The 25,853-nt window shown below is 40.1% G+C and overlaps 1 protein-coding gene across 1 annotated transcript in view; it reads left to right on the top strand.

The window, feature by feature from the left end:
* TMTC2 (transmembrane O-mannosyltransferase targeting cadherins 2) overlaps positions 1 to 25,853 on the top strand; it is a 711,043-nt gene that overhangs the window by 532,532 nt on the left and 152,658 nt on the right. The window contains exon 9 of the mRNA XM_053716930.1: positions 8,958 to 9,039. Within this exon, the coding sequence (XP_053572905.1) occupies positions 8,958 to 9,039 (82 nt within the window). The remainder of the gene's footprint in view (positions 1 to 8,957; positions 9,040 to 25,853) is intronic.

Below are 25,853 nucleotides of genomic sequence, written 5' to 3'. Positions count from 1 at the left end.
CACCCTGAGTTATAATGATTTGCATCAAGATGTCCTGTGCTGAATAGGGTTACAATATTTTTTAACTAATAGCCACAGAGCCTTATCATTCAATATTCAAAAAGTAATTAGTGAGTATACCCCCCTTCCTTAGGAAAACTATGGAGATTAATCCCAGAATTTGTTCTTGCTCAAAAAAAAATATCTGTCATTCTGAAGTAATCAATGTCTCCAGACTAATTATCAGAAGCCATCTTGTAGTATCCCCACAGGCCGAAATATTTAAATAATATCACTCTAGAATCATTCACTGGCTGTTCATGAAGTATTCAGTAAGGTAATCTGCTAATCATTCTGAAGTCATCACCCAGATTTTTTTTACCTTAGCTTTACAAGCCTGATGATGTCTGATGATGTGCAAATGGACGCTAAAGTAGTTTGATGATCATCAACTAACTCCAGGATGGTCTCTAAAGTAATCCTGTTTGTCTTGGGTGGTTTATGCTCTTAACGTACATTTTAAATTTAAGAGTTGCAGTAAATATTTATTGGTATCCTTTAGTGCATTTTTCTCTTTCATATCAGGTATCGAAAAATGCACAGTGGGTATCACACTTTTTTTTTAAAGTTAAGAATAGGATATTTATGATATCACTTGTGAGGTAACATATCCCACTGTACACATTTTCATTTATGTTTATGCATTTGAGTGTAGGAAAACACTGCTATGTTTATAGCTTTTACAAGTATTACACAAGTTACACTATGCCAAGTGCCAACCAGGAAAAAAAAAAAACTGTATAAATAATTTTCTCTATATTTGATTTACAATTTGTTGCAGGTTTGTGCTGATTTATAAATATTCTAACCTGCCAAATGGTGCTGCCCTGAGCCCATTTGTGGTTCAAAGCTTTGATAAATAGACCACCCATAGCAGAGTGCAAAGTGAAGATGCAATGCCAAAATAAATTGAATGGCTAGATAAGCATTTCCAGAGTGGAAATACATTTACAACCATAAATTTAACTTCATTGTAGCCAAATACTGTCACAAGTACATAATATTTTCTTTGTTAGTAGAAGGCCAAAAGCGTAATGCCAACATGCATTTATAAAAAATACAAAAATACCTACAGATAAATCTAATTTTACTTTTACACCAGTTACAGCTTTTGATATTGATTTACTAATCAAATTTAACAAATGGATACAGATGGTTTTAATTCTAAGTAATTATTATGCATTTAAAAAATAATTATTAAATAATATTTGTGTATTAAAAGAAATCTAATTTGTACAATGGCTACCCCATTTCTGAAATAAAAAAAAACACATTTCTTAACACAATGAGAACCTTTTTATGTTAAAAAAAGTACTAAAATGAGGATGATTAAATCATTTTAATTTTTTATCTCTTACTCCCTTTTGTCTTGATTTTTTAACGTTATTAAATCTTAATGTTAAGTTGCTTTTGCTTAAAGGGACATTCAAGTTAAAATTAAACTTTCATGAGTCAGATAGAGAATACATTTTTAAACAACTTTCCAATTTACTTCCATTAACAAAATGTGCAGTCTTTTTATATTTACACGTCAACATGTAAAGACCATTAAATAGACACGGGACCCCATTATTTTTCTTTTGTGTTAGACAATGAGGCCTACTTATCAAGCCGTCAACTGTGCTGCATTCGCCAGCACCAATACGCTCGCCTGACATCATCTAACATCGCTGCCGCGGACCTGAATACGTTCTCCACATTTAACAAAAAAGCTGTCAAAAAGCCGCGCACAAAGTACGGGGCTATGAGCAGCGGACTGTTGTTAACTAACAGTCATCAATCTCGCTGCTCTTTGGCTTTTCCTCAGCTTTATTTGTATACTGTCACTAAGCACCCACACTATACTAATGTTTAACCCCTATACCGCCGCTCCGGGACCCCGCCGCAACTAAAGTTATTAACCCCTAAACTGCCGCTCCCGGAGCCTACCGACACCTACATTATACTTATTAACCCCTAATCTGCCACCCCCTATACTGCCGCCACCTACATTATGTTATTAACCCCTAATCTGCTGCCCCCTACACCGCCGCCACCTACATTATGTTATTAACCCCTATCCCGCCGCTCCCGGAGCCCACCGCAGCTAAATAAAGTTATTAGCTCCTAAACCGCCAGCCCCCCACATCACCATAAACTAAATTAACCTATTAACCCCTAAACTTAACAACCCGCTAACTTTATATTATATATTAACTCATCCCTATCTTATAATCAATTTAAACTTACCTTTAGATTTAAATTAAACTATATTATATTAATAATTAATCTACCCTAACTTTTATACTAAAATTACATTAAACTATATTAAACTAATAATTACCTACCCTAACTTTTATAAAAAAAATTACATCAAACTATATTAAATTAATTAATTAATCTACCCTAACTTTTATACTAAAATTACATCAAACTACAAATTAAATTAACTATATTATATATTTAAACACCCTACCCTACTCAAATAATTTAAATCTACACTAAAAATAACTAAGTTACAAAAAACTAACAACTAAGTTACAAAAAATAACAAACAATAAGTTACAGAAAAAAATAAACACTAAGTTACAAAAAATAAAAAAAAAATTATCATCAGCCAATAGTATGAAAGCTCAATCCTATTGGCTGATTGCAACAGCCAATAGGATTTTTTCAACCTTAATTCCAATTGGCTGATAGAATTCTATCAGCCAATCGGAATCTAAGGGACGCCATCTTGGATGACGTAATTTAAAGGAACATTCATTCCGAAGAAGACGTCGATTGAAGAGGATGCTCCGTGTCGCATGTCTGGAAGATGGAGCCGCTCCGCGCAGGATGGATGAAGATAGAAGATGCCGTCTGGGTGAAGACTTCTGCGGGCTTGGATGAAGACTTCAGCCACTTGGATGAAGACTTCTGCCGGCTTCTTGGAGGATGGATGTCGGATCTTCAAAACTGTAAGTCGATCGTCAGGGGTTAGTGTTAGGATTTTTTAAGGGTTTATTGTGTGGGTTTTAGTTTAGATTAGGGCTTTGGCTGCAATAGAGCTAAATGCCCTTTTAAGGGCAATGCCCATCCAAATGCCCTTTTCAGGGCAATTGGGAGCTTAGGTTTTTTAGATTAGGTTTTTATTTGGGGGTTGGTTGTGTGGGTGGTGGGTTTTACTGTTGGGGTTGTTTATATATTTTTTTACAGGTAAAAGAACTGATTTCTTTGGGGCAATGCCCAGCAGAAGGCCCTTTTAAGGGCTATTTGTAGTTTATTGTAGGTTAGGGTTTTTTTTTATTTGGGGGGGGGGGGCTTTTTTATTTTCATAGGGCCCTTAGCTTAGGTGTAATTAGTTTAAATCTTTGATAACTTCTTTTTTATTTTTTGTAACTTAGTGTTTATTTTTTTGTGTAATTTAGTGTTTGTTATTTTTTGTAACTTAGTTGTTAGTTTTTTGTAATTTAGTCATTTTTTAGTGTAGATTTAAATTATTTAAGTAGGGTTAGGTGTTTAAATATATAATATATTTAATTTAATTTGTAGTTTGATGTAATTTTAGTATAAAAGTTAGGGTAGATTAATTATTAATTTAATATAGTTTAATGTAATTTTATTATAAACGTTAGGGTAGGTTAATTATTAATTTAATATAGTTTAATGTAATTTTAGTATATTAATTAGGGTAGATTAATTAATAGTTTAATATAGTTTAATTTAAATTTAAAGGTAAGTTTAAATTTATTATAAGATAAGGATGAATTAAAAGTTAATATAAAGTTAGCGGTTTGTTAGGTTTAGGGGTTAATAGGTTAATTTAGTTTATGGCGATGTGGGGGTCTGGCGGTTTAGGGGTTAATAACTTCATTTAGTTGTGGTGGGCCCCGGGAGCGGTGGGATAGGGGTTAATAACATAATGTAGGTGGCGGCAGTGTAGGGGGCAGCAGATTAGGGGTTAATAAGTATAATGAAGGTGGCGGCGGTGGCGGGGTGGCATATTAGGGGTTAATAAGTATAATGTAGGTGGCGGTGGTGTAGGGGGTGGCAGATTAGGGGTTAATAAGTATAATGTAGGTGGCGGCGGTGTAGAGGGCAACAGATTAGGGGTTAATAAGTATAAGAACAGGTGATAGTTAAGCGCTAAAAGCGAGGGTTTGAGAGGAGACTGTTTATCTATAAATAAAGCAATGTGACAGCGTGTAGTGTGAATATAAAACCTAATATTAGGAACGGTGGTAAGTGCTGTGTAGGTAACCAGTACTAGAATTATGTGGATAATAGCAATATATATATATATATATATATATATATATATATATATATATATATATATTGATATAATGTATTCAACTAGAAGAAATGAAAGATGCAAAGAAGGTACAAATATAGATACAATTTATTAAAACAAAAGTCTAAAACAATATGTCAAGTAATGAGCAAATATTAAATATTAAAACATATGTATCTAAAAGTGCAGGGACGTCTCCCTTATTCGTTACTAATAGTAACAATTGATAAAAAAAAGAACTGATTGCAGTATATAGTACAGTACTTGCGTTTTCAAAGTGATGTTTAGCAACAGTGGAGCAATAGTGTGTCTCCTTATATGTCCAGTATAGAGGCAAAGGTAACTTGCCTCTATACTGGACATCTTAGGAGAATATTGTTTTAGACTTTTGTTTTAATAAATTGTATCTATATTTGTACCTTCTTTGCATCTTTCATTTCTTCTAGTTGATTACATTATATCAATATATATATATATATATATATATATATTTTGCTATTATCCACATTTCCATTTTAGTACTGGTTACCTACACAGCACTTACCACCGTTCCTAATATTAGGTTTTATATTCACACTACACGCTGTCACATTGCTTTATTTATAGATAAACAGTCTCCTCTCAAACCCTCGCTTTTAGCGCTTAACTATCACCTGTTCTTTTGCTCTCACTTTTCTTGTTTTCCTGGAGGGGAATTCAATAGTTAAGCTGGGTTCTTCTCTAGCGCTTATAATTTAATTTTACACTAAACTGTTAATAGGTATAATGTAGGTGGTGGCGGTGTAGGGGGCGGCAGATTAGGGGTTAATAAGTATAATGTAGGTGGCGGCGGTGTAGGGGGCGGCATATTAGGGTTTAATAAGTATAATGTAGGTGGCGGCGGTGTAGGGGGCGGCAGATTAGGGGTGTTTAGACTCGGGTTACATGTTAGGGTGTTAGGTGTAAACATAAATTTTATTCTCCCATAGGAATCAATGGGATATCGGGCAGCAGCGAACATGAGCTTTCGCTGCTTTCAGACTCCCATTGATTCCTATGGCATCCGCTGCCTCCAGGGCGGCGGAATATAAAAGCACCTGGTAGTTATTTTATAACTTGCAAAAGTAGTCAGATAGTGCCGAATTTGCATTCGGAACATCTGTAGTGATGTAAGCATTGATCTGTGTCGGACTGAGACCGGCGGATTGTATGTTACGTCACAAAATTCTACTTTTGCCAGTCTGTAGGCTTTGATAACTAAGGGAGATCAGGCTCTCCACAATTACGCTGCAGAATTCCAGTGTATTCGCGGTTGACGGCTTGATAAATAAGCCTCAATCTGTTTAATAATTGTATTATTTATTTATTTACATATGAAAGTAAAAAAGATTAAATCCATCTTTTGTATGTATATGGAATATTATGATACAAGGTGGGTTATATAGAACCTACAACCTTCATTGCTTCACAGCACATAAGTGCTAAGTTTAGGCTTTGCCAAGACCATTTTAGAATTCTGTCTGACAAATATATTTGACATATTTGGCTCTCTCATGCATGCAGCTACTGTGTACTGCTGACAGCGATCTTCACACATGAAAGCTGCTTGCAGCATCGGGTTGTAGGTGGATGTTAAAGGTATATGAAACTGCAAATTTTTCCTTTTTTCATTCAGATACAGCAAATAATTTTAAACAATTTTCCAAATCTACGTCTATTGTCTAATTTGCTTCATTCTCTTGTTAATATTTGTTGTGAAGAATAATTAGGTAGAATCTGAAGCAGCAATATACCACTGGGATTTAGCTTCAGATTGTTGGCTGCACATAGATGTTTCTTGTCATTTGCTCACCTGATGTATTCTGCTAGCTTCCAGTAGTGCCGTTTTGCTCCTTCGGCAAAGGATACCAAAAACAAAGCAAATTTCATAATAAATATCAATTGGAAAGTTGATTAAAATCTAACTGAATTTAATATATGTATCAGAAATTATAGTTGAAACTTAGCTCTCTTCCATGACTGAATACCTAGGTAGGCTCAGGAGCACACAGCTATATAAATAATAATATTCTTACAAACATGGCTGCAAAAACTGCTACCATTTGCTCAAGATATTGGGGCACTACCCAAATGTTTTTGTTTTTTATCTGTAACCTCTATCCGAACCGTTAAAGTTTAATTTTAATGACTGTTTAACCTCTGCATTATAAAACCTCTTTATACAAAAAATATTTAAAAGCATTTAAAACTCTCACTTTGAGAAATGTGCATTGCATTGCAATCCAGGTACACATTCATTGAAACATTTCTTGATTGTTTATCTTATCTCCTTTGCTGTGGCCAATTTGGGAAGATATAAATGAGATCCTACATATATGAAGCAATCTATGTGTAGTATGTAGATCTGTCTGTGAATTCCTTGGAGTGTACTCTAGCCTCTTTAAATGTAGTGCAAAAAACACATAGTTAAAATGTAAATTCCTCTATATTTATTTATCCCCATCCCTTTCTTTCATATCTTTTGACGTTCATCTGAACTGATGACTCTTCCCTGTAGCTATCATTCTACCCATCCCTTCTATTAAAGGGACACTGTACCCAAATTTTTTTATTTTTTTATTCAGATAGAGCATGACATTTTAAGCAACTTTCTAATTTACTCCTATTATCAAATTTTCTTCATTCTCTTGGTATCTTTATTTGAACTGCAAGAATGTAAGTTTAGATGCCGGCCCATTTTTGGTGAACAACCTGGGTTGTCCTTGCTGATTGGTGGATAAATTCATCCACCAATTAAAAAGTGCTGTCCAGAGTACTGAAACAAACAAAAAACTTAGATGCCTTCTTTTTCAAATAAAGATAGCAAGAGAACAAAGAAAAAATGCTAATAGGAGTAAATTAGAAAGTTTCTTAAAATTGCATGCTCTATCTGAATCACAAAAGAAAAAAATTGGGTTCAGTGTCCCTTTAATGATACTCTGTTACTTCTATCCTGTAACAGAGGAGGAGATCTCAACACTTCTGTCTTCTTCTCATCTTACAACCTGTCCACTCAACCCCTTTACTTCATGACTTCTTCCCTCTCTCTCTCTGATTCTTTAAACCCTTGCAGTGCATACATACACAACATTTCCAGAATTTGCCCTTTCCTTACCCAAGAAACTACAAAAATACTAATCCTCTCCCTAATTTTATCACATATTGATTATTGCAATCTACTTATAAATGGCCTTCCCAAATACCTCCTCTCCCCCCCCATCTGTATAAATGTTTTAGCTAGACTCGCCAATCTACATCAGCTGCCCTGCTTTGCCAGTCCCTACATTGGCTTCTCATACACTTCAGAATACAATTCAAACCCATAAAGCAATCAACAACCTCACTCACAACTATTTCCTCATTCATCTCCAAATACTCCCTGACCCGCCCTCTTTTTTCAACCTCTGACCTGCGTCTCTCTACTTTAGTTCAGGTGAGCAACACTGTTTCTATGTTTGTTTTTATGTCTCAATACTCCTATTATTTCTTCTTCCCTCTCTCGCCTCCAAGACTTCTCATGTGCTGTCCCTGTTCTTTGGAACTCCCTACTCAACTCCATCGGACTGTCTCAGACTTTGTATAGTTTAAGATGCTGTTTGAAAACCTACCTATTTAAAGAGGATTAGCAACTCTATTAAAAACAGCTTTTCATCTTAACCAAATTACCATGAACTGCCTTGACTTTCTGCTTCAAATGTAATCGACGTGACCAGCTTCTGTAAACCTTATGTCTCTGCACACTAAGCCTGTAGACTGTAAGCTCTTCAGAGCAGGACCCTCCTCTTCCTCTACTAACTTGTTTTTTAGTCTGTTATGTATTTGTATTTTACCATAAATCTTTTTCATTGTATGCCCCTACTGTTGTACCCAACTCTACAGAGTTATATACATACATAATAAAGTGATGGTAAATCTGAGCGTTTACAAAGCTAGGATTTACCATCTCTAAAAATAATGTTGAGTTTTATTGAGCATTTAGTAAAAAAAAAGGTGCTAAACTCGCGCAGCAGCTCACTAAAGTCAGAGCCTCCAGCCGCCCATGGCACAGCGCTCTTCTAACAATGAGGGGACGTTTCCATCTCTAAATCAATTAGAGGTGGAAATGTCCCCTCATTAAAGAAGAACACCGAGTTTAGCAAATTTTTTAAATAAATGATCAATGAAGCTCAACATTATTTTTAGTGATAGTAAATACTATCATTTTTTTTAAACGCTTGGATTTACCATCACTTTAATAATCGAGGAAAAAACAGTAAAATAATTAAAGTGCATTTATGATTCCATAGGCATGATTAAATCTTTCGTGGATAATTTAATTATGTATTTCATTATCATTTAATATACAAGAGAGGCTAATTATTGAGTTCACGAGTTGAACCCAAAAGTAGTCCGTTGGTAGGATCTCTAAATCGAAATTAAGAAACAAAATAATTAGGGAATGTGATGGATAACCATATCTATCCTCGACTTCTCTGCAAACTGTAGAGCCTCAGCCTATCTATATTACTGGCTTACTTGCAATGCAGGGAACTTAACTGACTACCCTGGGCTCTCTGTATTTCATGGCAAAGGTGTGTGTGTGTGGGGTTCTCCTGATTATACATTTTTATATGTATTTTCACAATATCTTGGTTTCCACTTTCAGGGTCGTAAAAGTGAGGCAGAGCAATACTTCTTGAAGGCAATTCAGCTGGATCCCACCAAAGGAAACTGTTATATGCATTATGGTAAGACTGGAAGATTCTCTTTTTTTTCTGCCTAAGTGTTAACAGCAATTTATTAAAACTAAAGGTAACCAAAAGTTTCATCCCACCAATGAGTAAATCATCCTTGCTATTCAACACATACTCATGTTTTAAATTCAGAATGTTAGGTTTTACTTGAACTAAGCATATGGATTTGGGTATATCCATTGTTCATCACAATATAACAGGAATTGACTGCATCTGTCTGGAAAATTGGTTTTAAGTTGCCAAACTAAGAGCTAGTTTCCATTGAGGTGATAAAGTTTGGAAACTGGTGGTAAAGTAACAATTCTCTTTAGACTTTAATGGAGAAAAAGGTTTTTACCACCAGTTTCCAAACTTTACCACCTGAATGGAAACGACCTAAGTAATTGATCTCCAGACTCATGAAATGTGGCTTTCAGTTACAGTGCTCCAGTTAGTTATCAGATAAAAGAAAATGTGTTCTTAGGCAAGCACAACTCTTTGTTAAAATTGCTTGAGATATATGACAATAAATAAAACTGTTTTGCTTGCATTAATCACTGAGATGTTTTATTTTATATTGTCAGCTAGTTTTGAACATGTTTTTCCCTATTCATACAGATATTTGCGTCCCAAAAAATGTCTTTTATATATTTGCATGTATACAAAGTAGTTATGTGTGTCCTGAATACAGCACTGAGAACATGTTTTTTGTTTTAAGCAGATATGTACAATAAATCCCATCAAGTCTTACCTATTCCATGTATAACCCGAAATTCTTATGCAAATTACTCCTGAACCTAATACTCTCCAGCAAAAATGAGCAAATTACTCCATTTTGTTTATTTTGCTCTTTCTGGGAAAAAAAAATCTTACAGCCTAACTTTATTACATTTATTAACATGCATAATATACTAAGGATTATACATTAAGGTAATGAAGTAAATCATTGCAAATTTATCATTGTAAATTTTATTTTTAAAACCATGGGACCAATTTATTAATGTGCAAGCGGACATGATACAATGTATCATGTCCGCCGCACATCGATAAATGCCGACAGTATACGCTGTCTGTATTTATCATTACAAAAGCAGTTCTTATGAACTGCTTGTGCAATACCGCCCCCTGCAGGGGGGGGGTCAATCAACCCGATCGTATAGGATCAGGCGGATTGATGCCCATGACCTTAGAGCAGGCGTATAAGTTATGGAGCAGCGGTCTTTAGACAGCTGCTTCATAACTTCTGTTTCTGGTGAGCCTGAAGGCTTACGCGGAAACAGGGGCATCAAGCTCCATTCGGAGCTTGATAATTCGGCCCCCATGTATTATTTTAAAAACCTTCCTTTGCTCATTTTGTAGCCTTATTATATTATTCTCCAAAACAGTATCAAATATAAAAAATGAGGCCTGACTGACGATGTTTAGATAAGAGGGAGGATACCTTTACCTCTGGCTCAGATCCAATAAACTACTGGATTGTATCTACTAAGGGACTCGAGCCTGTTTCTTTTTCTTTTTCTTTATGTCGATCTTTAAAGTGCCATAATTACAAGTATATTTTAAACTACTATATACTGGTTAAAATGTCATAGTGATCAAGAATGTGGATTGTAAATTTGTATCACTTAAGTAGTCAGGAAAGTGTCTCTCTGAGAGACATAAAGGGTTACAAATCTGTGAAAAAAATACTCAAATATTATGTCTTGGAAAAAATAAATAAAAAAACTTGATTTATTTTGATTACATCACATTAGTCTGTTTCTTTATGATTTGAAAGGTTCTTCTCTGAAATATTACTGCAGAAGAGATGCATTTCATTAAAATAAATACTATACTAAAATATACTTTTCTCCAACATTGGTGTGTCCGGTCCACGGCATCATCCATAACTTGTGGGAATATTCTCTTCCCCAACAGGAAATGGCAAAGAGCACAGCAAAAGCTGTCCATATAGTCCCTCCTAGGCTCCGCCCACCCCAGTCATTCTCTTTGCCGCTGAACAAGCAGCATCTCCACGGAGATGGTGAAGAGTATGTGGTGTTTAGTTGTAGTTTTTTATTCTACTATCAAGAGTTTGTTATTTTAAAATAGTGCTGGTATGTACTATTTACTCTGAAACAGAAAAGGATGAAGAGTTCTGTTTGTGAGAGGATTATGATTTTAGCAGCAGTAACTAAAATCGGTTTCTGTTCCCACATAGGACTGATGAGATGGTGAAAATTTGGTTAAAATTGAACAATTCCTTCATAGTTTTTCACATATTCAGTAAAAAAGGTGTGCCCTGTTTAAAATTTAAAGAGACAGTAACGGTTTTTGTACTTTATTGACAAGTTTAAGCCTGTTTAACATGTCTGTGCCTTCAGATAAACTATGTTCTGTATGTATGGAAGCCAATGTGTCTCCCCCTTCAAAATTGTGTGATAATTGTGCCATAGCGTCCAAACAAAGTAAGGACAGTACTGCCACAGATAGTAAAGTTGCCCAAGATGATTCATCAGATGAAGGGAGTAGACATAGTTCTACATCATCTCCTTCTGTGTCTACACCAGTTTTGCCCATGCAGGAGACCCCTAGTACTTCTAGCGCGCCAATGCTTGTTACTATGCAACAATTGACGGCAGTAATGGATAACTCCATAGCAAATATTTTATCCAAAATGCCTGCATTTCAGAGAAAGCGCGATTGCTCTGTTTTAAACACTGTAGAGCAGGAGGGCGCTGATGATAATTGCTCTGTCATACCCTCACACCAATCTGAAGTGGCCATGAGGGAGGTTTTGTCAGATGGGGAAATTTCTGATTCAGGTAGAATTTCTCAACAGGCAGAACCTGATGTTGTGACATTTAAATTTAAATTAGAGCATCTCCGTGCACGGCTTAAGGAGGTGCTATCTACTCTGGATGATTGTGACAACCTGGTCATTCCAGAAAAATTGTGCAAGATGGACAAGTTCCTAGAGGTTCCGGTGCACCCCGACGCTTTTCCTATACCCAAGCGGGTGGCGGACATAGTGAATAAGGAGTGGGAGAAGCCCGGCATACCTTTTGTCCCCCCTCCTATATTTAAGAAATTATTTCCTATGGTCGACCCCAGAAAGGACTTATGGCAGACAGTTCCTAAGGTCGAGGGGGCAGTTTCTACACTAGCCAAGCGCACTACTATTCCTATCGAGGATAATTGTGCTTTCAAAGATCCTATGGATAAAAAATTGGAGGGTTTGCTTAAAAAGATTTTTGTACAGCAAGGTTACCTCCTGCAACCTATTTCGTGCATTATTCCTGTCACTACAGCAGCGTGGTTCTGGTTCGAGGAACTAGAAAAGTCGCTCAGTAGAGAGACTCCGTATGAGGAGGTTATGGACAGAATTCACACACTTAAGTTAGCTAATTCCTTTATTTTAGATGCCGCTTTGCAGTTAGCTAGATTAGCGGCGAAAAATTCAGGGTTTGCAATTGTGGCGCGCAGAGCGCTCTGGCTAAAGTCTTGGTCAGCGGATGTATCTTCCAAGACAAAATTGCTTAATATCCCTTTCAAGGGTAAAACCCTTTTTGGGCCAGAATTGAAAGAGATGATCTCAGACATCACTGGGGGTAAGGGCCACGCCCTCCCACAAGATAGGCCTTTCAAGGCCAAGAATAAGTCTAATTTTCGTTCCTTTCGCAATTTCAGGAACGGACCGGCCTCCAACTCTGCAGCCTCTAGACAAGAGGGTAATGCTTCGCAAACCAAACCAGCTTGGAAACCGATGCAAGGCTGGAACAAGGGTAAGCAGGCCAAGAAGCCTGCTGCTGCTACCAAAACAGAATGAAGGAGTAGCCCCCGATCCGGGACCGGATCTAGTAGGGGGCAGACTCTCTCTCTTCGCTCAGGCTTGGGCAAGAGATGTTCAGGATCCCTGGGCACTAGAAATAGTTTCTCAGGGTTATCTTCTGGAATTCAAGGAACTACCCCCAAGGGGAAGGTTCCACATGTCTCACTTATCTTCAAACCAAATAAAGAGACAGGCATTCTTACATTGTGTAGAAGACCTGTTAAAAATGGGAGTGATACACCCAGTTTCAACTGTGGAACAAGGAATGGGGTTTTACTCAAATCTGTTTGTAGTTCCCAAAAAAGAGGGAACTTTCAGACCAATTCTGGATTTAAAGATTCTAAACAAATTTCTCAGAGTGCCATCGTTCAAAATGGAAACTATTCGAACGATTTTACCTACAATCCAGGAGGGTCAATTTATGACTACCGTGGATCTAAAGGATGCGTATCTACATATTCCTATCCACAAAGATCATCATCAGTTCCTAAGGTTCGCCTTTCTGGACAAACATTACCAGTTTGTGGCTCTCCCATTCGGGCTAGCCACTGCTCCAAGGATTTTCACAAATGTACTCGGGTCCCTTCTAGCGGTTCTAAGACCAAGGGGCATTGCAGTGGCACCTTACTTGGACGACATTCTGATACAAGCGTCGTCTCTTTCAAAGGCAAAGGCTCACACAGACATCGTTATGGCCTTTCTCAGATCTCACGGGTGGAAGGTGAACATAGAAAAAAGTTCCCTGTCTCCGTCGACAAGAGTTCTTTTCTTGGGGACAATAATAGATTCTTTAGAAATGAAGATTTTCCTGACAGATGTCAGAAAGTCAAAACTTCTAAACGCTTGTCAAGTTCTTCACTCTGTTCCACGACCTTCCATAGCTCAGTGCATGGAAGTAGTAGGGTTGATGGTTGCAGCAATGGACATAGTTCCTTTTGCGCGAATTCATCTAAGACCATTACAACTGTGCATGCTGAAACAGTGGAATGGGGCTATACAGACTTGTCTCCAGTGATTCAAGTAGATCAGAAGACCAGAGACTCACTCCGTTGGTGGCTAACCCAGGATCACCTGTCCCAGGGAATGAGCTTCCGCAGACCAGAGTGGGTCATCGTCACGACCGACGCCAGTCTAGTAGGCTGGGGCGCGGTCTGGGACTCCCTGAAAGCTCAGGGTCTATGGTCTCGGGAAGAGTCTCTTCTCCCGATAAACATTCTGGAACTGAGAGCGATATTCAATACTCTCAGGGCTTGGCCTCAACTAGCAAAGGCCAGATTCATAAGATTCCAATCAGACAACATGACGACTGTTGCTTACATCAACCATCAGGGGGGAACAAGGAGTTCCCTGGCAATGAGAGAAGTGACCAAAATCATAAAATGGGTGGAGGATCACTCCTGCCACCTATCTGCGATCCACATCCCAGGAGTGGAAAACTGGGAGGCGGATTATCTGAGTCGTCAGACATTCCATCCGGGAGAGTGGGAACTCCACCCGGAGATATTTGCCCAGTTGACTCAATTATGGGGCATTCCAGACATGGATCTGTTGGCGTCTCGTCAGAACTTCAAGGTTCCTTGCTACGAGTCCAGATCCAGGGATCCCAAGGCGACTCTAGTGGATGCATTAGTAGCGCCTTGGGCCTTCAACCTAGCTTATGTGTTTCCACTGTTTCCTCTCATTCCCAGGCTGGTAGCCAGGATCAAACAGGAGAGGGCCTCGGTGATCTTGATAGCTCCTGCGTGGCCATGCAGGACTTGGTATGCAGACCTGGTGAATATGTCATCGGCTCCATTATGGAAGCTACCTTTGAGACAGGATCTTCTAGTACAGGGTCCATTCGAACATCCAAATCTAGTTTCCCTCCAGCTGACGGCTTGGAAATTGAATGCTTGATTTTATCTAAGCGTGGGTTTTCGGATTCTGTGATAGATACTCTGGTACAAGCCAGAAAACCTGTAACTAGAAAAATTTACCATAAAATATGGAAAAGATATATCTGTTGGTGTGAATCCAAGGGATTCTCATGGAGTAAGATCAAAATTCCTAGGATCCTTTCCTTTCTCCAAGAAGGTTTGGATAAGGGATTATCAGTGAGTTCTCTAAAAGGACAGATTTCTGCTTTATCTGTCTTGTTACACAAACGACTGGCAGTTGTGCCAGATGTTCAAGCATTTGTTCAGGCTTTGGTCAGGATCAAGCCTGTTTACAGACCTTTGACTCCTCCCTGGAGTCTGAATTTAGTTCTTTCAGTTTTTCAAGGGGTTCCGTTTGAACCTCTACATTCCATAGATATCAAGATGTTATCTTGGAAAGTTCTGTTTTTTGGTTGCTATTTCTTCTGCTAGAAGAGTTTCTGAGTTATCTGCTCTGCAGTGTAATCCGCCCTATCTGGTGTTCCATTCAGATAAGGTTGTTTTGCGTACTAAACCTGGTTTCCTTCCAAAGGTTGTTTCCAACAAGAATATTAACCAGGAAATAGTTGTGCCTTCTTTGTGTCCGAATCCAGTTTCAAAGAAGGAACGTTTGTTACACAATTTAGATGTAGTTCGTACTTTAAAGTTCTATTTAGAAGCAACAAAGGATTTCAGACAAACGTCTTCTCTGTTTGTCGTTTATTCTGGCAAGAGGAGAGGTCAAAAAGCTACTGCTACCTCTCTTTCCTTTTGGCTGAAAAGCATCATCCGATTGGCTTACGAGACTGCCGGACGGCAGCCTCCCGAACGCATCACAGCTCACTCTACTAGGGCTGTGGCTTCCTCATGGGCCCTTCAAGAACGAGGCTTCTGTTGATCAGATATGTAAGGCAGCGACTTGGTCTTCCCTGCACACTTTTGCCAAATTCTACAAATTTGATACTTTTGTTTCTTCGGAGGCTATTTTTGGGAGAAAGGTTTTGCAAGCCGTGGTGCCTTCTGTTTAGGCAACCTGACTGGCTCCCTCCCTTCATCCGTGTCCTAAAGCTTTGGTATTGGTTCCCACAAGTTATGGATGACGCCGTGGACCGGACACACCAATGTTGGAGAAAACAGAATTTATGCTTACCTGATAAATTACTTTCTCCAACGGTGTGTCCGGTCCACGGCCCGCCCTGGTTTTTTAATCAGGTTTGATGAATTTCTTTCTTTAACTACAGTCACCACGGCACCCTATGGTTTCTCCTGTTTTTCTCCTGTCCGTCGGTCGAATGACTGGGGTGGGCGGAGCCTAGGAGGGACTATATGGACAGCTTTTGCTGTGCTCTTTGCCATTTCCTGTTGGGGAAGAGAATATTCCCACAAGTTATGGATGACGCCGTGGACCGGACACACCGTTGGAGAAAGTAATTTATCAGGTAAGCATAAATTCTGTTTTTTCCTTTTGCATAATTTGCCCCTTACTGTATAATCTGCTAATTCTCTAAAACAGAAAATAACACCTATGGAATGGACTGTACACCCGATTTTTCTTTGCATAAATGTTTTGTAGATCCATTTATATAGCCCACCTGGGAGTGTTTTTGTAACAATGTATAGTTTTGCTTAATTTTTAAAAACATGCTGATTTCCTTCTAAATATGAGGAGACTCCACGGCATCATTCCTTACTGTTGGGAATACTGAACCTGGCCACCAGGAGGAGGCAAAGACACCCCAGCCAAAGGCTCAAATACTCCCCCTACTTCCCTCATATTCCAGTCATTCTTTGCCTTTCATCACAGGAGGTTTGCAGAGAAGTGTCAGAAGATACAGAGTAGTTCCTTATGAGGGGTATCTGCCCTTCGAAAATGGGACTGGAGTTTTATCTAGTCTTGTCAGCCTCTCAGTGAGAGCATTGACGAATCTTAGAGTCTGGAGATGCAGGGAGAGTCTTTCTGTGAACCCATCCAGACTGTATTAACAGCTCCTAAGCAATCAGTGATGACGAGTTTCACTGCCTGCTTCCATCACTCAAGTTCATGTCAGGAGCGATGCTACAAGACTGTCAAACTTGACAGGCTATGTTTCTGTTCCACGGCATAGATTCCGGTAAGATCATTTAATTTTTTATATATATATGACGCAAGAAGACAGGGTCACAGTGTGGCTCCTTTTATTTGTATGGAATCAAGGGTTAATATCTCCGGAGGGGAATTATTGAACAGGGGGGATTAATCACATACTTTATTTTATTATGATTATGCTGCGATATGTGTGAGATGAGGCTCAGGCAGATGTTGGAACGTACAAGTTTTTGTAAGCTGCGCAGGCTGAAGGGGCTTGACACGCTTTTTCCTATAGCAGGGGTGATCCTGCATTGCTCACCAATTGACCGGGTGTCGTCACACTGTTTCCTCTTGCCTGACCGTGCGCTTTATCGGAGAAGCGGTTTCTCTGTTTTTGGCCTGGGTCATAGGAGGTGGTGAGTGCCCCAGCCATTGGGGGTATAAAGGTGCCGTTTTATCTCATTACTCAATAGTCTGCTTTTGATGCGTTAAAGGGTACTCCCTCTTTACCTAAGTCTAATACCTGTCTATATTGTGAGGAGGCCGTGGTATACCCACCTGCTCAATTATGTTCCACATGCCTTGATGATGTAATCATGTCGAAAAAGGTTAATATTTTTAGTACCACTGAGCCATCCACCTCTGATGAGTCTCCATCCCATGAGGTGCGCACCCTTCAGTCATCTCCTAATAAACATGCAGCTTCCTGTAGCACTCCTAAACCTACATCTGGAGGGGACCCGATTTTACTGAGCAGTTATAAACTGCAGTGTCTGCGGCCTTTAGTGCTTTACCTCGCCCTGCTAAGCACAAGCGAAAGGTCAAATATTGCTATCCTTCCCAGGGGTCATCTAGCTTATTGGATATATCTGATACAAGATTATGCGCTGATGAAGACGTCTCTGATACTTCAGAGGATACTCTTTCTGGGTCGGAATCTGCTGCCTCTAAGCCTCCAGCTGCGGAGGAACCAGACTTTAGATTTAGGATTGAACATTTACGCTTTCTGCTAAAGGAAGTTTTGGCTACTTTAGAGGTCCCAGAGCCTAAATTAGATAGGGGCTACGAGGACAGGGTTGTACCACAGACTTTCCCGGTTCCCGTAAAGATTGCGAACATTATTAAAATGAATGGTAAAAAATTGGTTCTTCATTTTCCCCCTTCTTCCTTTAAAAAATTATTCCTGGTTCTGGACTCTCAATTGGAGTTGTGGGGTTCCATCTCCAAGGTGGATGGAGCTATCTCCACACTTGCTAAGTGTACTACTATCCCGCTTGAGGACAGTTCGTCTTTTAAAGAGCCCATGGATAAGAAGATAGAAACTCTGTTAAGAAAAATGTTTCAACATACGGGATATTTGTTTCAACCGGCAGCGGCTGTTGCTGGAGCTGCTAACTACTGGTGCGCTACACCTTATCTGAGTTGATCGTGGTGGAGGGTCCCCTCAATGTAATCCAGGAAAGAATTAAGGCCTTAAGGGTGGCTAATTCTTTTATTTGTGATTCAAATATGCAGATTATTTGCCTGAATGCTAAGGCTTCAGGTTTTTCTGTTCAAGCCCGCAGGGCACTCTGACTGAAGTCCTGGCCTGCGGACATGACTTCAAAGTCAAGACTTCTTTCCCTCCTATTTAAGGGAAAGATTCTATTTGGTCCAGGCCTGGACTCTATTATCTCCTCGGTTACAGGAGGCAAAGTTGCCTTTTTACCGCAGGATAAGAAGAACAGACCTAAAGGACAAGGTCCTAATTTTCATTCCTTTCGTTCGGCTAAATCCCAATGTCAGAAGCCCTCAGCAAAACTAGAGAAATCCAATGGGACTTGGAAGCCGGCTCAGTCCTGGACTTAGTCCAAGCAAAACAAGAAGCCTGCCGAGACAAAGTCGGCATGAAGTGGCAGCCCCCTATCTGGCTATGGATCTAGTAGGGGGCAGACTATTGCTCTTTTCGGACGCTTGGTTTGGGGACGTGCGAGACCTGTGGGTTCAGGAGGTCATCGCTCAGGGATACAGGATAGGTTTCAAGTCTCATCCACCCAGGGGCAGATTCCTCTTATCAAACCTGTCTTTAAGGCCAGAAGTAAAACGAGAAGCTATTCTGGGGTGCGTGAGGGATCTCTCCTCCCTGGGAGTCATTGTACCAGTACCTCTTGCAGAAAGAGGTCTGGGATACTACGCAAACCTTTTTGAGGTCCCAAAGAAGGAGGGAACTTTCCGCCCAATTCTGGACCTAAAGTGCTTAAACAAATTCCTCGCTGTCCCCTCGTTCAAGATGGAGACAATAAGATCCATCCTTTCCTTAGTTCAGGAAGGACAGTTCATGACCATGATAGATCTGAAGGATGCTTACCTTCACGTTTCAATACACAAGGAACACTTCAAGTTCCTAAGGTTTGCGTACCTGGACCAGCACTTCCAATTTATTGCACTTCCGTTTGGTCTAGCTACTGCTCCAAGAGTTTTTACAAAGGTTCTAGGGGCTCTGCTTGCAGTGGTCAGAACCAGAGGTATAGCAGTAGCGCCATACTTGGATGATATTCTGGTTCAAACACCATCCTGTCGTCTGGCAGAAGACCATTCGAAAGCTTTTCTATTTCTTCTTCGATCTCATGGATGGAAGATAAACTTAAAAAATAGTTCTCTTGTTCCCAGTACCAGGGTGAAATTACTGGGTACTATATTAGACTCCATATCCATGAGGATATTCCTTACAGACCAGAGATGTTACAATCTAACCTCCGCTTGTCTTGCCCTCCAGACCTCCTTAAGGCCCTCTGCGGCTCGGTATATGGAGGTGATTGGTCACATGGTGTCCAGCATGGACATCATTCTTTTTGCCAGATTCCATCACAGACCTCTTTAGCTGTGAATGTCTCAACAGATTTCTCTGGACAACCGGTCGAGAGATTCGCTCTCTTGGTGGCTCTGTCCAGATCACCTGTCCCAAGGGACATCCTTTTTGAGACCATCCTGGGAAATTGTGACTATGGAAGCCCCACAGGGCCTGTGGACTCGTGAAGGGAATCTCTCCTCCCGATCAACATTTTGGAACTTGGAGGGCTCTTCAATGCTCTGAAGGCTTGGCCTCTTCTGAGTTCGTCCCAGTTTATCAGACTCCAATCAGACAACATAACCTCGGTGGCTTACATCAACCATTAGATGGGAACGAGGAGCTCCCTAGCAATGAGGGAAGGATTCCCACAAATGCTCACTGTCAGCGATCCACATTCCGGGTGTATACAACTGGGAAGCGGATTTCTTCAGCAGACAATCCTTTCATCTGGGGGAATGATCTCCAACCTGAGATGTTTGCGGAGATTTGCAACAGATGGGGACACCAGAAATATATCTCATGGCGTCCCGGCTCAATTCTAAGCTACCCAGATATGGGTCGCGGTCCAGGGATCCTCAGGTGGAGCTAATAGATGCATTAGCAGTGCCTTGGAGGTTCGACACAATTTACATTTTGTCACCGTTACCACTTTTTCCTTGTGTATTGGCCCGAATCAAGCAGGAGCAAGCATCAATGATACTGATTGCTCCATCGTGGCCGCGAAGGATCTGGTTCGCGGACCTGGTGGGGATGTCCTCATCTCCTCCATGTAGGTTGCCTTGTCGCAGGGATCTGATAGGAACAGGGCCCCTTTGTTCATCAAAATCTAGATTCTCTGAGACTGACTGCGTGGAGATTAAACGCTTAGTCTTAGCCAAGAGAGGTTTCTCTGAGAGGGTTATTGACACTCTCATTCAGGCTTGTAAGCCTGTTACACATCACATCTACCATAAGGTGTGGAGAGCTTACTTGTTCTGGTGTGAAGAGTGTGGTTTCGCCTGGCATAAGGTCAAGGCTGCCAGGATTCTTTCCTTTCTCCAGGAGGGTCTGGAGAAGGGCCTTTCTGCCAGTTCCCTGCGGGGACAGATTTCGGCCCTTTCTCTTTTGCTGCACAAGAGACTTGCTGAGCTCCCTGACGTGCAATTCTTCATTAAGGCTCTGATCAGGATCAGACCTGTGTTTACATCTAACATCCCTCCTTGGAGTTTGAATCTTGTTAAGTTTTTACAATGGGATCTGTGTGAGCCTATGCATTCGATTGATATTAAATTGTTGTCCTGGAAGGTTCTTTTTCTATTGGCTATTGCGTCAGCACGCAGAGTTTCTGAAATGGCTGCCTTGCAATGTGAGCCTCCTTATCTGGTGTTCCACACTGATAAGGCTGTCCTACATACCTGCTTGGGTTTTCTTACTAAGGTGGTGTTTGATCGCAACATCAATCAGGAGATTGTGGTTCCTTCCTTGTGTCCTAATCCTTTTTCTTCAAAGGAATATTTACTTCATAATCTGGATGTTGTTCAAGCTTTGAAGTTTTATCTTCATGCTACCAAGGATTTTAGACAAACTTCGTCCTTGTTTGTTACCTACTCTGGGAAGCGTAAGGGTCTGAAGGCTTCTTTGACTTCTTTATCTTTTTGGTTGAGGAGTGTTATACGCTTAGCTTATGAGTCATCGGGACTTAGACCTCTCAGAGGATTACGGCTCATTCCCTTAGAGCGGTGGCTTCCTCTTGGGCCTTTAAGAAAGAGGCCTCTATGGATCAGATTTGTAAGGCGGCTACCTGGTCCTCCTTACATACTTTTCAAAATTCTACAAATTTGACGTTTTTGTTTCAGCTGAAGCAGCTTTTGGGAGAAAAGTTTTACAGGCTGAGGTACCCTCAGATTAGGGTCCGGCTTTTCTTTACCCCTCCCATTATCATTCAGTGTCCTAGAGCTTGGGTAAAATTTTACCAACAGTAAGCAATGATGCCGTGGACTCTCCTCATATTAAGAAGGAAAACATAAATTATGCTTACCTAATAATTTAATTTCCTTCTGTATGAGGAGATTCCAAGGCCCCCGCCCGTATTCTCTGAACAAAGTTGTTTTTTCTCTTCCGGCACCATTTATACCCTGATATTTCTCCTACTGTTCCTTGTTCCCTTGCAGGAATAACTACGATATGAGGGAAGTTTGGGGAGTATTTGAGCCTTTGGCTGGGGTGTCTTTGCCTCCTCCTGGTGGCCAGGTTCAGTATTCTGTAAGTATTAAGCATTCAGTATTCAGTAAGGAATAATGCCATGGACTCTCTTCATACAGAAGGAAATTAAATTATCAGGTAAGCATAATTTATGTTTTTCAGACTCCTAACCAAGCCCCAAAGTAGCAAATGTAGACCATCTACAGACTTCTGCTTGCTCCTGTTTGTGTAATAGGTATTTTCATATGCAGGGGAGGGGAGAGGGTATGCTTTTCCTGCTTTTTCAGCCCCTTTCAGTGGGTGTCCCAACCTAACCTTATCAACAGTTCTAAACTGGGCGCTTCTAAGTATGTTTTTAAAAAGGTTTTATACTCGATTTTTAGATAAGTATCTGTGCAAATACTTCTTTATAGTATTGTCTATTACATGCAGTTATATGAAAATTGGTGTATACTGCATCTGAATAAGAGAGCCTGTCAAGGCCTTACCATGAACTTCAAAAGCTGTATCATCTTGTAAGAGGAGAAACCAAAGTCTGAGTGGCTGTAGAGTTTAATCAACTTGGGTGGTGAAGATAGGGGGCTAATCAGATGTTCATTTCCTATTATGGATCAGGGACGATTGGTTGGACTTTTCTAACTAAAAATTACAGATATATTTAATAGAATAATGTCCCAATATACTTACCAACCTTAATCAGATCTAACATAATGTTAATAGTAAGCATAGATATCTAACCAAATGTGATTATTTTCTTGAATTTGTAAATATCTCTAAATCCTATAAAACTTGAATATATCTTATCTTATATGAAATCTGTGTTTTCTTCATACATGGAAAGAGTCTACAGCTGCATTCATTACTTTTGGGAATTCAAACCCTGGCCTCCAGGAGGAGGCAAAGACACCCCCAGCCAAAAGCTTAAAGGGCCACTGTAAGTAAATATTTTCAATGCCTGTTACTAACTAACTACCCCAAATACACTTTTTATCAATAGCATTTCATTAACATATCTCTACTGTATATCAGAAATCTTGTCTGCAAATGTAATTGTTTTCCAAACCCACTCCGTGGGTATCCTTTGCTCTCTACCAATCCGTTTACAATACCTAGGTTTCAAAATGGCGCTTTAAACACAAAGTTATTAGTTTAAGTATTTTGAACACGCAGTGCTGAAAATAGTGGGCAGGATAACGTGACATCATCGGCGAATAAAAGATATAACTTTTAGAACGTTATGAAACTTCGTTTTGGAGAACATATAGGTCAGTAGGTTTTAATTAATGTTTATTAACTTTAATATGTTAGTTGTTTAGCTTAAAAATTATAACAGAAAGTAATCCTTTAAATACTCATCCCCCAGTCATTCTTTGCCTTTCGTCCCAGGAGGTTGGCAGAGAAGTGTCAGAAGTTTTTTTTTTGTCTCTTATGGAGGGTAGTACTCTTTGGCATGGGACGGGAGCTTTAAGTAATCCTATCAGTCTCTCAGTGAGGGCCTGGATGAAAGTTAGAGTCGGGAGATGCAGGAAGAGTCTTTCTGCGAAACCATCCTGACTCATATTAACAGCTTCACAAACATTCAGTGTTGTCGAACTTCGCTTCGCTGCCTGCTTTCTTCTCTCAAGTCCATGGTGGAGGCGCTGCTACTATTTGTCACACTTGAAGGGCCGTTCCACGGCATAGATTCCGTTAAGATCATTTCATTTTACTTCATCAGAATGTACTGTAACTTATTTGTTTTCCGTAAGGAACTATCTTTCTGGACTTATTAAGTATAATATAGGGCCCCAGTGAGGTTCCTTTGGTATTTTGGAATCAAGGGTTAATATCTCCAGAGGGGGATTATTGAACAGGGTTTTTTTTAATCATGTTTGTTATATGATTCAATCCGCTTATGTGTAGTGTTAACTGGGCTCTTGGCTTAGAACATAAAGGCCTTTGGAAGTGACGCAACCTTGTGGTTGGGCGTGCTTTTTTTGGACTGTACGGTTCACCTTGTGACTGGACGTATTTACATTTTGGTCTTCCATTTCCACATTCCTGACCTTGTGGCGACTAAAGAAATTAGAGTCTGCTAGTGTCTGGTTCTTAGGAGATGGTGAGTGCCCCAGCCATTAAGTTATTTTCTTTAGTCCATTATTATTATATTCTCTATCTAGTTATGGAGGATTCTGAAGCTGAGACTGTTCAAATTTCAGATTCTTCGACTTGTGAAGAATGCGAAGTGCCCCCTTTGACACAGGTCAATCAGTTATGTTCAATATGCTGTATTAGAGCACCCTGTTCCTCGGGCTCAGGGAATCAAGGGTCGGCTGAGCTATCCGCCTCTAGGGGTTCTGACATCCGGGAGACGAGTTCCCTACCACTACACATGCGGGTAACCCAGATTATATTTATCCCTCCTTACAGGGTGGCTTGCCCCCCCCCCCCCCCCCCCCCTGGAGGTTGCAGCTCGTTTTCACTTTCACATATTTTTGGCGATTATGCGTCTGTAAAGTCCAGGCGTTTATTTGCGTTTATGCTCATGCCCGATCTTCCCGGGTTCTGCCGGCCTTGGGGGGGCCTATACAGTTCCCTGCGGGTGTAGCTGTCCATGAGTGTTGTGCCTTTTGTTACAGAATAGCGCGACTTCGCGTTTTATTTAGACACATTTTTTAGTTATTATAGGATCCTATCCTTAAAGGGACACTAAACCCATTTTTTTTTCTTTCATGATTCAGATAGAGCATGCAATTTTAAGCAACTTTCTAATTTACTCCTATTATTAATTTTTCTTCATTCTCTTGCTATCTTTATTAAAAAAGCAGGAATGTGATGCATATGAGCTGGCCCATTTTTGGTTATGAACCTGGGTTATGCTTGCTTATTGGTGGGTAAATATAAGCCTCCAATAAGCAAGCGCTATCCATGATGCTGAACCTAAAATGGGCTGGCTGCTAAGATTTACATTCCTGCTTTTAAAATAAAGATAGCAATAGAACGAAGATATATTGATAATAGGAGTAAATTAGAAAGTTGCTTAAAATGTCATGCTCTATCTGTATCATGAAAGAAAAAATTAGGTTCAGTGTCTCTTTAATGGATACGGAAATCTGCAGTATTCTGCTTTGAATCGTTCACCCTCATTAGACATGTGGGGATGACGTAATCTCCTGATTGTCGGTTGTGGAGATACCTTCCCAGTTTTTTGTTGGAAGATCAGGGTTCCGTTTGGCTGGTCCTGCGGGTCTGCCTGTTCTTCTTAGGCTTTTGCCTACAGGCTGCCTTATATTTCTTTATCTGGTTAGGATGACTTTTATTTTGATTCTATGTTTTCTTCGGGAACTATCTCTGGGATCGATTCTCGCTGTTACTTCTGCAGAAGTTGTTAAAGGGACATGTTAGTCCTATGTTTGTCTGTTAGATCTTCCCCTCTGAGGGAGGCTTTAGGCAGCTTGGATAGTTATGGCCCTGTTGCAGGCTGGTCCTGTTTGGGTTAAGATCTTCTGTCTCGTGGCCTGTTCAGACATGGGGCGCCTGTTCTGCCTGGCTAGTCTGGTCGTGGAGCCGAGTGCTTACTTTATTATTTGTGTTTCTTGTTTTCATTTTACAAGTTTCAGCTAAGCGTTCTAAAGAGGACTCGTGGTCCGTGAGGCTGGAAGGATTGCTTCAGTCCTTATTGAGCCTTCAAGTTGGATGACTGGGTCAGGTGTCGCTCACCTTGCTTTCAGGTCTCTCGGGACCTAGAGTATTCTTCCTCACGTGGGAGGATTGGAGGTTTAGCGCCTTCTTACCACTGGTTTAAGGCGGTTTAGCCTTTTGGAGGCTCTAGGAATTGTCCTGTTGGACGTACTCCTTCTATGGTTCTCTGGTCAGTGAGACCTTTGAACTTCGCGATGTGAGATAAGTCTCCTTATGGGGCCCTGGGTTTCCCTTCGGGAGAGGATTGCTCTCTTTTTGAGACCATTTGGATTTTGTCCGTTCCTCCATGTGAGTTGGGTCTCCTTGGGAGACCTGAATTTCCCTTTGAGATAGTTCTTTTTGGCTCTGCTTGGGAGTTTTCCG

This window comes from Bombina bombina, chromosome 6 (genome assembly GCF_027579735.1).
Source record: "Bombina bombina isolate aBomBom1 chromosome 6, aBomBom1.pri, whole genome shotgun sequence".
NCBI classification, from domain to species: domain Eukaryota; kingdom Metazoa; phylum Chordata; class Amphibia; order Anura; family Bombinatoridae; genus Bombina; species Bombina bombina.
This window is presented reverse-complemented; position numbering and strand designations above follow the sequence as displayed.